Raw genomic sequence first — 12818 nt, 5'->3', positions numbered from 1 at the left:
TTTTTAAATGTCTGCCACTGCATCTCTATTGGCCTATCCATCTCCTAACCTCATTTGCCAGTTTGCTTTAGCTAGCTCTGCTTTCATTCCCACATAATTGCCTATAGTTATGTTTAAAATACTAGTCTTGGACTCACTCTTCTCTCCCTCAAACTGAATGCAAAACTCAATCATATTATGATCACTGATACCCAGGGATGTCTTCATTTTGAGGTTATCAATTAATGCTACCTGGTTGCACAATACAAGGTCTAGTATAGCCAACTCCCTGGTTGGCTCCAGGATGTGTTGTTCTAAGAAACTATCCTGAAAACATTCTATGAACTCCTCATCTAGGCTACCTTCGCCTATCTTATTTTTCCAGTCTTTGGGAGAAATGTGTTAGAACGATTTGCATTTACGTAGCATGTTTCACAGCCACCAAATGTCCCAAAGCATTTTACAGCCAATGGAGTACTTTCAACATGTAGTTACTGTTGTAGGAAACACAGCGGCCAATTTGTGCACAGCAAGCTTTCATAAATAGCAATGGAATAATGAGCAGATGATCTGTTTTTTGTGATGTTGATTGAGGGATAACTATTGGCCAGGACACCAGGGGATAAACTCCTCTGCTTTCCTCAACACCATGCTATCTGAACAGACTCTGTTTAACATATAATCTGAAAGATAGCTCCTCCAAGTAGCACTCCTTTAACACTGAGTGTCAACCTTGATCTTTGTGCTTAAGTCCTGCAGTACAACTTGAACCCATAACCTTCTGACTGAGAGGGGAGTGCACTACTCATTGATCCACAGCTGACACCTATATATATATATTATATATATAGCTTATGCAAGCAAATTAGTTCCAGAAAAGTTATTACCTTTGAGTAGGCTATGCAGGTCAATGTCATCTGCTTCCTCTTTAATTTTCAAGTATTTTGCTGGCCGGGCTAGCCTAGCAGAAAACAGTAAAAATCAGTCCGTATAATGAAGCTCAATCACAATCATTAAGTTTCCTCTGACCACTGAGTCCGCAATGAAAAAAATCGAGGACAACAATACTTTGGTTTCATTGTTGACATCAAGGCCAATAAACATTAGATAAAACAGGCTGTCACTGTATGATATCGATGTAGCTAAAGTCAACACTCTTATCAGGCCCAACGTGAGAAGAAAGCTTATGTCCATCTGACCCCAGACTATGATGCATTGGATGTTGCTAATAAGATTGGCATCATCTAAACTGATATCAAGAAGAGCTGTATAAGTATTTCAATAAAGTTTTAAAATGAAAAAAAAATCTGACTGAACAATATGGTGACCATAATTGCCACCCACTGTGGTTCAGGTGATAGCCGGACACCCAATTTAAAAGCTTGCAAGTTCAAGATAATCTAGGTTCTCACTTCAGTACAATACTGAAGAAATTGTGCATTGTCAGAAGCGTATGCTCTCCTCACAAGGAAAAATTCACTAATGTTCCTGGAACAGGGCTTTCGTAAATGAGAGTATGAGTGCAGATAAACTACGGATATGTTTCTCTGATGTCTTCCTGTATGCCAAATAGCTGTACTGTTCACTTACATAACAGAACTACAAATAGTTGTGCGTGAAGCAGTTTAAGGTTTTTCTTTAGAAATAAGGGATAAAGGAGTTTATAAATGTTTATATTTTTTTCTTTCAGGTAACAAAGAATTGGGATAAGTCAGTTGCACTACTGATCTTCAAGTTGATAAACTGCAAGGTGGTGTCTGTCAGAAACATCTGTTAACCTGTTGCACTTGCACAGGGTTTTTGTTAGTACAGTTGGAGTATTGTGTACAATCTAAGCACACTATTATCGGAAGGATATAAAACCAGCTGGAAAAGGTGCAGCATAAATTCACCAAGATATTACCAGGGATGAGGAAATAAAATTATATTAAAGCTTTTCTCAACAGATTTGTGAAGATTAACGGAGGACATTACAGAGATCTTGAAGGCCATTAAGGGTGATGATGAGGTAGTGATTGTAACAAGAGGGTAAAAATTAAAATCACAAAAACAATTAAGTGGTTCAAAAATGTTTTATGCTTTTGCACAAAGTCAACATCTCAGTGTTTTTGTATTCTACGTTATTCTAGATACAAAACAAAGAATTCTGTTTTCTGTGACTTTGTATATTTAGATATACCGCTTTTGAGACTTGTGTATCTCCCCAATAAGGTCCCTTGACTCCTCTAGTCTAGTAAAAATGTTACAATATAAAGTGTATTTCTTTTTCCTACTCCTAGTTCCAAAATCTATTACTTCTTATTTTTCTACACTGAATGGCATCTACCACCAATCTTTACACCAAGGACAGTTAGACAGAATTAATTAGAATGTGGGATTCTCTGCCATAAACTATGAATGAGTCCATAAGAACTTTTAAATGAAATTGCTTGAAAAAGAGGAATATTAAAGGGAATAGGGAGCAAGCAGGAAAGTGAAATTAAAGTAAATGACTCCCGTGGAGTGAAACATTGGCTCCTGATGGATCAAAAACCTGATTCTGTGCTATAGCATTCTATGAATCAATGGTCCAAAATAATGAAAGAGTTTTAAGTCTTATCATTTTTCCAACATGTAAAGAAAAATCAACTTCATGGAACCATTATAAGCAATGAATCTTTCAGCTGCACAACAAATAGAAAATTGAAGCTATGCTTCATTTTGTTTGATGTTCAAGCCAGCACAAAGGAGATGACAAAATTGCATTCTTCTGAATTAGCCAATTTGGCCCACTTTAAGTTATTTGAAGTCTGCTGCTTCCTGCGGCCTACATTGGCAGATTAGAGATTAAAGGGAATTCACAAGAATGAATAACAACCAACTAAATTAGACACAATTAGATTTATAATTGAGGTAGTTTATGTGTGAAATTACATTTTATGATACAAAAATAAATCACTTCTTTTTAACAATATACCTAACAAGCCCAATTTAAATTTTCATTAATTTTTCCACGCACTCTAGCGAGATGATGCTAAAGAGGAATACTTGCCCACAATATTTCAAGAGAGGTATATTATGCCTTCCCTGTAAGCTCTGAAGCTAAGGCAAAAGGACCAGAATTGTTTTCCCAGTAATGGTGTTGTGTGTATGTCTCTGATATTACCAGAACCCTAACCCGGTTTCGTCAGTTGGAGTATATGAACTATACACTGCAGGAACCCAGCTAGGTTTTCGCTGTCAACAGGGTGTCCTGCAATGCCTCGCTAAAAAAATCTTGGCGGTGCTAAAATGCTACATACTCAAAGTTGTGGTTGGGCATTTAAAGGGGGAAGCACCCAGCAGATTGGAAGAATATCTGCCTTACTTTCTGGTCTCAGTGTAAGTCTATGACAGAATTTCAGAGACAAGGCTGCCACAAGACCCTCAGCCTCCACAGGGAACTTCATGGCTGTGGCTTGCTGGGCCTACTGTCATCTTCCCCATGGTGGCCCTGGGAAGTTAAAGAGTACATGTCACTAGGGAGGACAATGCTTTGGGGACCCAGACACTTCCTCTCCTTCACTTTCAGTTACTTATGATGGACAGGAAACAAGAAATCAACAGCAATCCTAGTTTGTAAAGGAAGGGAAACAGGATTTGATTTGTGAGGAAGCACTGGGCCTCGCTGCCTGAATCTTCCTTCATTTACCACATGATGTGTCAGATTTTAGGTGGGATCATGGAGGAAAATTCCAGCCAAGAATTCATAGCTATCATGGCAGTAAAGGCTTCCATGGGCTGGATCTTTAAAAGGGTGAAGGATCAGAGGTGGGTGGGCACGCATTTTGGCACCACCAGCCTCTGTACTGGTTCTTCGCCATGGTCCCGACCCCAAGCTATTTTGAATGAGGGCGGCTCAGGGGTGGATCAAGGCTAATTATTGTTAAGTAACTGGCCTATTAAGGGGAAATGCAGGCAGCCCACATTGGCCTTGTCCACGGCCGGCATACTGAGTTCAGGGCGGGGGTGGGGGGGGATGGGCTGGCAGAACATGCGAGGCACCTCTCGGGCCCATAACAACTGCCTGGCACAGCTGCAGCTACTGGTCATTCCCTGGAGGTCTTGCCTGTCCAGGATCATGGCTAGGTTGCTGTGGTTTTTTAAAATATAAAAATAAACTTACTCCCACTTGTTCCTCATTGTCTCCATGTCCACATTGGCAGCTCCCGCCTTGGCAGGGGTCACTGAGTGCTGGAGGGCCTCCCATTGGTCCTCCTGTGTCAGGAGCCCCATCCCATCCCATCGCTCCTCTCCCCACCGTACCCTCGTCCCCGGCTTTCCCTGATTGGACAGTGACCTTAATTGGCTGGCGATTCAAAAATCCTGGTGGCCATGCAAGAACGGGACCCGGAACTAATCTCCATTCCCCATTCCTGACCCCTGATTAAATATACAGCCCCATAGGTCCAATCAGGCCCTACAATACCATATGCAAGTACAAATGCTTAAAGGTTTCTTGGGTATACAATCTTAATAGCTCAACCAGGATTGAACCTGATGAAGTCAGCAGAGTCAAAGGAAGGAGCCACAAACAGCGAGCTTTCAGTGAACTGGGGAGGGAAGGGTTTCCGCCTACAATACCACCCTCACCACCACCCATACCTGCACCCCAACAAAGATGTTGGAATCACCATTCTTGGTAAGGGATAAAGGGAAGAGTTTGCGTAAGGGTGTAATTTGTAGCATTTATTAAAAATAATTTTCTTCTCTGATCTTCAGATGGGCTCTAATTCTATCAAGTGTTGGGGAGCTCCTTCTGGTGAGACCGATGCTGTGCTGGGTCCCTGTTCCTTTCTCTATTCATACTTCCATTTCTTTGGTGGCTTTGTAGGGCAGGATAGGTCACTGTAGAAAGGAAAATGATGTTTGAAAGGGATAGCCTGCGAGGAGTCACTGCAGCATGTGTGCAAGTTAACAGATTTGTACCTCCGTTTGGGAGTGGGTGGTGTAAGAAATGCAGCCACCCCCTACCATTGCTTTTGGCCTGAGCTCCCTGATCCTTCCCAGCCATGCCCCAAACCCAGCTTACTTTCAGCCTGAGGCCCAAGTGCCAGGTAAGGCCTTCCATCCTGCTCAGTTTCTCAGTTACTCTTGTGTGTTGCAACAGTTTCTGACTGTGCCGGCACTGGTACATACAAACAAAAGAACATATGGGGCTAAATTTTCTGTATGGCGGAGCGGGAGCGGGTGCAGACCCGATGTGCTTGAACTCCAGGACATGTCCAAGTCAGAGTGATGACATGCTGGGAGGGGAGCTTCAAGATGGCGTGGCAACGAACCACCTGCTGCCCTCTGCGCTCCATGTGCTTGCGCCTCCTTGCTATGGAAGGATATAGTGTGGTGCCTAATGTGATGTAGGCAGCATGTGGCCGGGGGAAGGGGGGGTGTTGGTGGGGAACAGGCCTAGCATCTTAGTGTGAGTGTTCGGCAGCAGCAGGGTAAGGAGGGTCTGGAGCCCTGATATGTCCCACTCTGGTTGGGATGGGCCATGCGCAAAGAGAGTCCATGTACAATTTTCACTAATCGATGCTCGTCTCTCATTTTCAGGAAAAGAATGCTCATAACGCGGCAGAGTGTGTGAGGACTGGCAGTGGCCAGGCGCAGATTGCCATTCTCAGCCGCTTCGAGCAGGAGGCCCTGGATCTGGAGAGGTGCCGTGCGCCAAGGTCCACTGGTGTCGGTGAGGCTGGGGTGTCACGGCCAGGTATTTATGCCCAACAATGAGGTCAGCATTGTTCTCCCAACAGCCATAGTACTGCTGAATGTTAATTGATTTAATTTTGCATCATGGCTTGACCATTGCATTTGGAAGGATGAGCGCATAATGATTCTGGGGACAGGGATGCACTTTGTCATTGTCTCCACGTTAACTGATCCATTGTCCTTGTTCTTCCTTTCAGCATCATCGGAGCAGGACCGGGAGGAGAAGCAGCAGAGGCCCCCTCTCACACCTGAGGACCCTGAAGTCTCACCAGCACCACACCATTTCTGCGAGGCAGGCACCAGCGCAGATACTAACACCTCACGTCGGCGCAGCAGCTGCCTGGCATCTCTGCGGGCTCCTCTCAGGGCGCTCCAGATGAGGGCGGCAGCTCCTCCGCCTCTCTCCCAGTGACCGTAGCATCCGGTGAGGCTGCGATGACTGGGGAGATGCCAGCTGGCAGCTCCCACCCAGGCGGGGCCAGCACAGGCTCCATGGGCCAGAGGATGACCGCCAAGGTCATCGAGGCCAACAGGACAGCAGAGTCAGCCGGCTGTCTCAGATACCACTCTGAACGATGGGGCAGCACCAAGACGTAGCACCCGTAAATAAAAACATAAGGCACCTTAGGCACACCACGGGTTTATCACTGGTGCTTTTGTGTTGGCCCGAGATGAGGTCCTTATGATTTGTTTTGTTTGGTAATATAACTTTGGAATAAGTTAGTTTGCTGGACAGAATAAATTCAGATATGTCACCATGGCTGAGGGTGCCTCTTTTCTTCTGCATGTGTGTGGTTTCCAAAACTATAATGAGTGCTTGGTTGGACATTCCGCTTTACTAACAAGGCCCTTAGTGACTGTTCCTAACCTGGCAGATTTTGCAGTTAGGTGTCGAATATTGAACCTACAGCCCAGGCTTGTCCTGGAGGTCGATCTGTAGTGTGCTAGCTGAAGGTTTGTTGGATTAAAGCCTCCCGGGTGTCCCTGCCTCCCTGGAGTATGCGTCTACCCCCTCAGCATTTCCCTGTGAGTGCTCATCCTCAGACTCACTGCTGGACTCATCGCAGCCGCAGCCACTGCGTTGATGTCTTCATCGTCCACAGCATCCCCCCTTTCCAGCGCAAGATTGTGCAGAGCGCAGCATGCTACCACTATCACTGAGACACAATCTGGGGGTACTGGAGTGCGTCCCCTGAGCAGTCCAGTCAATGGAAGCGCATCTTGAGAAGACCAATAGTTCTCTCCACCATAGCCCTTGTGGGGGAGTGGCACCTATTGTACCGATGCTCACCTTCTGTTCTTGGATGGTGGAGAGGTGTCTGAGGGGATAGCCCTTGTCACCCAGCAGCCATCCATCCAATCGGGCTGGAGCTCCGAAGAGCCTCAGCACCTGGGAGTGTCTGAGGATGTAGGTGTTGTGGGAGCTGCCTGGTTACCTTGCACAGACTTGTAGAATCAGCATCGTGTGGTCACACACTATCTGCACGTTCATGGAGTGGAAGCCCTTCCTGTTGAGGAAGGCACTGGGCTCATCTGCTGGCGCCTTGATGGCCACATGTGTGCAGCCTATTGCACCCTGGACGCGGGGGAAGCCAGCAATGGCCGCGAAGCCTCTGGCTCGCTGTGTCTGGCTTGCCTGGTCCCAATGGTAGTGGATGATGGTCAATGCACGCCTGAACAGAGCGTCTGTAACCTGCTTGACACAAGTGTGCACAGCTGATTGGGAGACACTGCAAAGATCGCCCACCGACCCATGGAAGGAGCCAGAGGTATAGAAGTTGAGGGCAGCTGTGACCTTTAGAGCCACTGGCATGGGGTGTTCACCCACACAGTTAGTGGAGATCTCAGGCCCTATCATCTGACAGATATAGTTGACTGTCTCCCTTGAGAGACGGAGCCTCCTTCGGCACTGGACCTCAGTCATATTGAGGTAGCTGCTTCGTCGCCTGTATACCCTGGCAGCAGGATAGTGGCGTCTTCTGCGGTCCCTACTGACTTGGACTACCTCTTGGCCCTGCACCCCTTGTGCCTGTGCCTGTCCTCCCAAAGGTGGCTCCCCCTGGAGGCTGAATGTGCGCTCCTGGCCTCCTACCCCTTCTAGCCCTCCTTTCCTCCTCAGAGGAGCTGCCTCCAGTGGAGAGTTCAGCTTCCATTCCCAGGCTAAGGGAAGGCTCCCTGAAACCTGCAGGCCCAGAAAAAAATTACTCATTGCAGAGTGCTGACCTGAAGGTTAAGAGTCCAGAAAAAGCAGCTGGTATGTGTTTTGAAATATTGCGGATCACACAGGCAAGTTTCAAAAACTTTCAGAAATAAATGCTTGACTGTGCACACTCGTGAGACCACTGAGCCCTCTTATCCCGCCTGTGGATGAGGTGAATACAAATGTGTCCTACCCGCCTGCCCGTGCGCCGAGGCAAAGATCGCACGGGCGCCGAAAAATCGGCATCGATTGGCGCCTCAAGGGCTTTAAGTGGCCCGTTAATTAATGCCGGGCGTGTGTCGGACATCATCGCACGTCATACCAGCAAAATATCACGGCGGCACGCAATGACGTCGGGATGTTCACCTGATGCCACTGTGCGTCATTTTACAGGCCCGCCCCCACACGCCAAAAGGAAAATTTGGCCCATGAATTAGGACTGGGCATTAATTGCCCAAATAAGGGCCTCAACTGCTTGTAAAATTGCAGCGAGGATGGGAGCGGGTGTGATGGGCATGCCGCAATGGCACAGCACCCTATTTGACGGGTCCAACCACCTACTTTCCCGCTTGTGGCCCGTAAAATCGAGCCCATGGAGAAAAAGGGAGACAGAAAGAGTTGAACATTGAGGGCTAGATTTTATTGGCCCCTGTCGGGCATGTTTTCATTGGGGTAGCATGTAAAATATGTCGGGTGCCCAGGCCACCTCATTCCTGCCCACCCCCAACCTGTTCCTCATAATGGGAGGGGGGTAGTAAATAACCCAGTTGGCTGCCCACCCTTAGGTCTATTGAGGCCCTTAACTTAACAATTAATTGCCCAATTAATTAGCAATTAAGAGCAACATTCAGCCTCCACTACCATTAAACACTGGGCAGTGGCAGTGCAAGGGCCGTTTTTGAAAGGGCTCTTTTGAAAAGGGAGTTTGGAAGAGGTGGGGGGACATATCAATTAGAGGGTGCCGTATTCGCAATGGGGATGCCCCGCTCAAGATGTCACACCTGCTTTCATTCCTCCCACCTGCCCTCCAAAACCTGCACCACAGCACACCCCCCCACCCCCCCTCCAACCCCAGAACCCAACCTCCCCTCCCTACCCTAAAACCTCAAGACTAACCTCTCTCCATTTCCTTTTTGGGTCTTGTTGCAGTCCCAGCAACGCCCACTACTGAGCTCTGGCATTACCGGGACTGCTAGAACTGCCAGCCGATCAGATTAGCTGGCAGCTCTCGAGGGTGGATCTTCTTGTTCACTGAGGGCCAGGAAGTCCAACCCTGAGCCTGTTTAGCCTGCCCCCAGTGTGTTATCGCTGCAGGGAAGGCTTTTTAAAAGTCAGTGTGTATGGGACTGACTTTCCTTCCGAGGGGTTGGAGGAGTATAGGTGGCGAGCAGTACACCCACCCCTTAAAATCCAGCACAGAGTTGCAGCGAGAATGTGAGAACCAAACATAATTAATAACACAACAAAAGACACACAATTTTTAAAAAGTACATAAACACAACAAAGGAAGATCCACTGACATTTAACAAGGTTAAAGAGAGGGTAATCTAGGCTGCTGAAAATGTTGCCCTTTCTCAGTACAATACTGGAATTTCCGCCTAAATTATGTTATCAGGTCCTGAAATAGCATTTGAACTCACAACCTTTTGTTTCAAAGGTGGATGCTACAATCGAGACATACATATATTTTAAATACCCATGTATCACTGAGTAATTAATCCATTTCTCTTCTAAACATAAACCAATTAAAAGCAAACCTTCTCAAAATGTATGCTTCTTCTCTCTCCTCACCCCTTCTCCCCTGAAAACATCATCCCACATTGTGGTATGTTTCCAAATATGCCTACATTCCTGCAGTGCATTGCACAAGTGATCCTTCTTTTGGTTTAAATCAAGGCAATGAATGGCAGCAAGCTAGTCCACTATGGAGGGCATCAACTTGACGCATCCTCAATAATAGACAAAGTGCATAACAGAACTAAAATTGAGCCTGAAAGTAAATTCTAATTACTGAGTGTTTACCATAATTCCTAAAATCTGTCTTGATTTTTTTTCAATGTGTAAGGTTTATATTTAGAGATTGGAGGTACAGTATAAAATAAATATGTGCATATAACATTTGTCACAAGGCCTCAAACATAGATTTGTTAAGTGATAATCAGGTTAAACAAGTGTCTAATAGTTGGATTGTTGGACTATGTTAATTTCTTGTGGTCTTCACAATGATACAGAGTAAGCAGTAGAACCTCAGATTTATGTTAATGATACGCTACGCTAGAATGTAGCAGTGAGTTAAATCTATTTGGATATGCATCAGAGCAAGAAGGTTACTCAAATCTTGTTCCAATGTACTATGATGAAGTGCCTATACAAAAGTTCTAGTTTATTTTATGCTCATTATGTTAAAGTTGAAGTAGAATTTATATTTGTGACCCAATACTGAGTTTTATGGGAGAAGAATTTCAAAGCAAACATGTTTTTTCTCAGAAGGAAATTAAGTGGGTTTGGCAGCACGGTGGCTGTACACTTCATTGGCATGATCTTGTGTCACAAAATATTGGATCACTGTACAGGTTTGCTTCTCCCAACTCCATTGAGCTATTTTGATTTAGAGACCACTTCTACTGCTCCAGCATCAGCAGCACTGGGCAATCCTGGAAGCGCGGACATTTGCTTTGCTGATGGTGTTTGTACAAGGAGGGACTAGGGATGCAAGAAATTTCTGGAAAAAGAGACGGAAACATGCCCTTATAAGGGGAATAATTTGCTTATGAATGCCCTTAGCTTATTGTCTACTTTGAAAAACATTTTTACCACCTCAAACAATTTGAATAGTATATTTGCGCAATTGATTATTACGATCAAGTTCCACCAATTATGCAAATAAATTGTAAACTGTGACAAATTGAAGAACAAAATATGGCAACAAATAAGCATGTTTAAAAATGCTAGTATCCAATCGATAGTTTAGAACATTACTAGAGCTTTGAAATTGCATTTGGTGTGTTATTTTGTGAGTTCTTAAAGGTTTTTGGGAATAATAAGGCCTATTGGTAACGTCATGATTTTGGTGTTTTCCAAAGCTCTGTGGGCCTTTGGCATTTTTCTGAACCAACAATTGGGTCTTCCATCTGCCCATCAGCAAAGACCTAGTGTACCTAGTCTCACCAGGAGTACCTGCACCAATCCAATGCTGCATCCTAATTGAGGACAGGGGCAGAGGAACTCAAAGCTTAGGCAATTCTCACCCCATCCTTATGTCAATAGCAATGTAATGGGAAAAAAATGCAATGCACATTTTTTGAACATTGTGTTGAGCATTTTGTCTTGGTTCAGTGATAGTACTCTCAGATTTAAGTCAGAAGATTGTGCGCTCAAGTCTCAAATAACCTTGGTTGGCATTTTACTACAATACTGTAGAATGCAGCATCATCTGAGTTTTATCTTTTGAATGAGATATTAAACAGCAGTATCAGCCAGTTCAGGTAAACATAAAAGATCAAATGAACAGGGGAGGAGTGATTCCAATTCTAGCCAACATACGTACCTCAACTAATATCACCACCAAAAAACTCCAACAAATTAGTTACACATTTGTATCATTACACACGTTGTCATTCACAAATTCATTGTTGTGCTTGCCAATGTAAAAACAGGCCCTTCAAACTACTTTCTTGCTTGTGACATCCTGATATGAAATGTAGGTCTTTTTTCCTTTTCATATAACATGGAGCAAGTTCAACGTGATATATTTGTAGAGCTAAGCTTGAAATTGTAGAGAAGTGTTTTGCCATGATTATTAGGCAGATGAGCTTTGTTCCTTTTAGAAATGTTGTACCTTCTTGGAATTAATTTGCAATTAGTAGCAGACTAATTAATTTCCCTTCCTTCACTGTTGGTATCACTGTTAATTCCCTATTGGTATGTCCACTTCCTTACTCTGCTATAGATTTGGTATCCTGGTTATCTACCTAATGCTCAGGCCTTTTTCAGGCCCAAATTATGAACCATGCAACAGATGACCATTATCTTGGACACCCAGGAAATGACAGTGTATCGAAGGAATGTCACTGTTTGATCCAGCTATAGCTGTGCTATCCTTTTCTTCTTGGTTAGTGCATGAGTGTCATGAGACATGGTTGCGTACGATCTCACTGGACCACCCTTCTGTTCTTAATTACCCAAAATAAGGCACTTGCCAGCTTCCAGGGTAGCTGGTGGCTGCAAACTACCATGTGACAAAAAAAATAGCATTTTTAGATAATAATAGGATCAGGATTGTTTGCAGGTCCAAATGACAGCATGAATACAGCCAATAACCTTCTGAACTCTGGAAAGGCGAGCAATGAATTGTTAACCTCCTCGTGATGCTTCTTTTGGTCAGTGGTGAAAGTAGTAAAACCTTTGGCTCTGTTGAATAATCTATCACCTCTTTAGAACATCTGTTGCCAGTACGCTCAATATTGAATATTGATTCAAATATTCCCAGTGCTGGTCTAGAAAGAGCCCAGTGTATAGAGATTTTAGGGGTTCTGCAAGTTAGTGACATCAGTGCTTTTCTGAAGATGATTATGAAACTTGCGACTGTTGTTTTGGTTTGTCTGGTGATGTAGTTTTTCTTTTTTGTTAAGTATTCATTAACATATGATTTTCAGTGCATGTATCTGCAATGAATTTCCGGTTGGACAATAAAGTTTGAATTAAATTGAAGAAATTTCGCAGGAACGTTATGAAATGGAGCTTGACACATTAAGAGTTATTAGGATAGGTGGAAGTAAGTTTTAAGCTATGTCTTGCAGGAGGAGAGAGAAGTAGAAAGGTAGAAAGGTTTATGGTGAGAATTCCTGAGCTTAGGACCAAGGCAGGTGTAAGTATGACTGCCATGATGATATGATTAAAACAGCAGCTGTACAAG

At 44.4% G+C, this 12818-nt stretch overlaps 1 protein-coding gene across 2 annotated transcripts in view; it reads right to left on the bottom strand.

The window, feature by feature from the left end:
- Positions 1-12818, bottom strand: part of LOC144679644 (lethal(3)malignant brain tumor-like protein 4) — a 392935-nt gene that overhangs the window by 131417 nt on the left and 248700 nt on the right. For both annotated transcript variants that reach the window (XM_078540227.1, XM_078540226.1), the window contains exon 21: positions 867-940. In XM_078540227.1, coding sequence (XP_078396353.1) covers positions 867-940 — 74 coding nt within the window. The remainder of the gene's footprint in view (positions 1-866; positions 941-12818) is intronic.

The sequence above is a fragment of the Cetorhinus maximus genome, chromosome 4, assembly GCF_964194155.1.
Source record: "Cetorhinus maximus chromosome 4, sCetMax3.hap1.1, whole genome shotgun sequence".
In the NCBI taxonomy this organism is placed as follows: Eukaryota; Metazoa; Chordata; class Chondrichthyes; order Lamniformes; family Cetorhinidae; genus Cetorhinus; species Cetorhinus maximus.
This window is presented reverse-complemented; position numbering and strand designations above follow the sequence as displayed.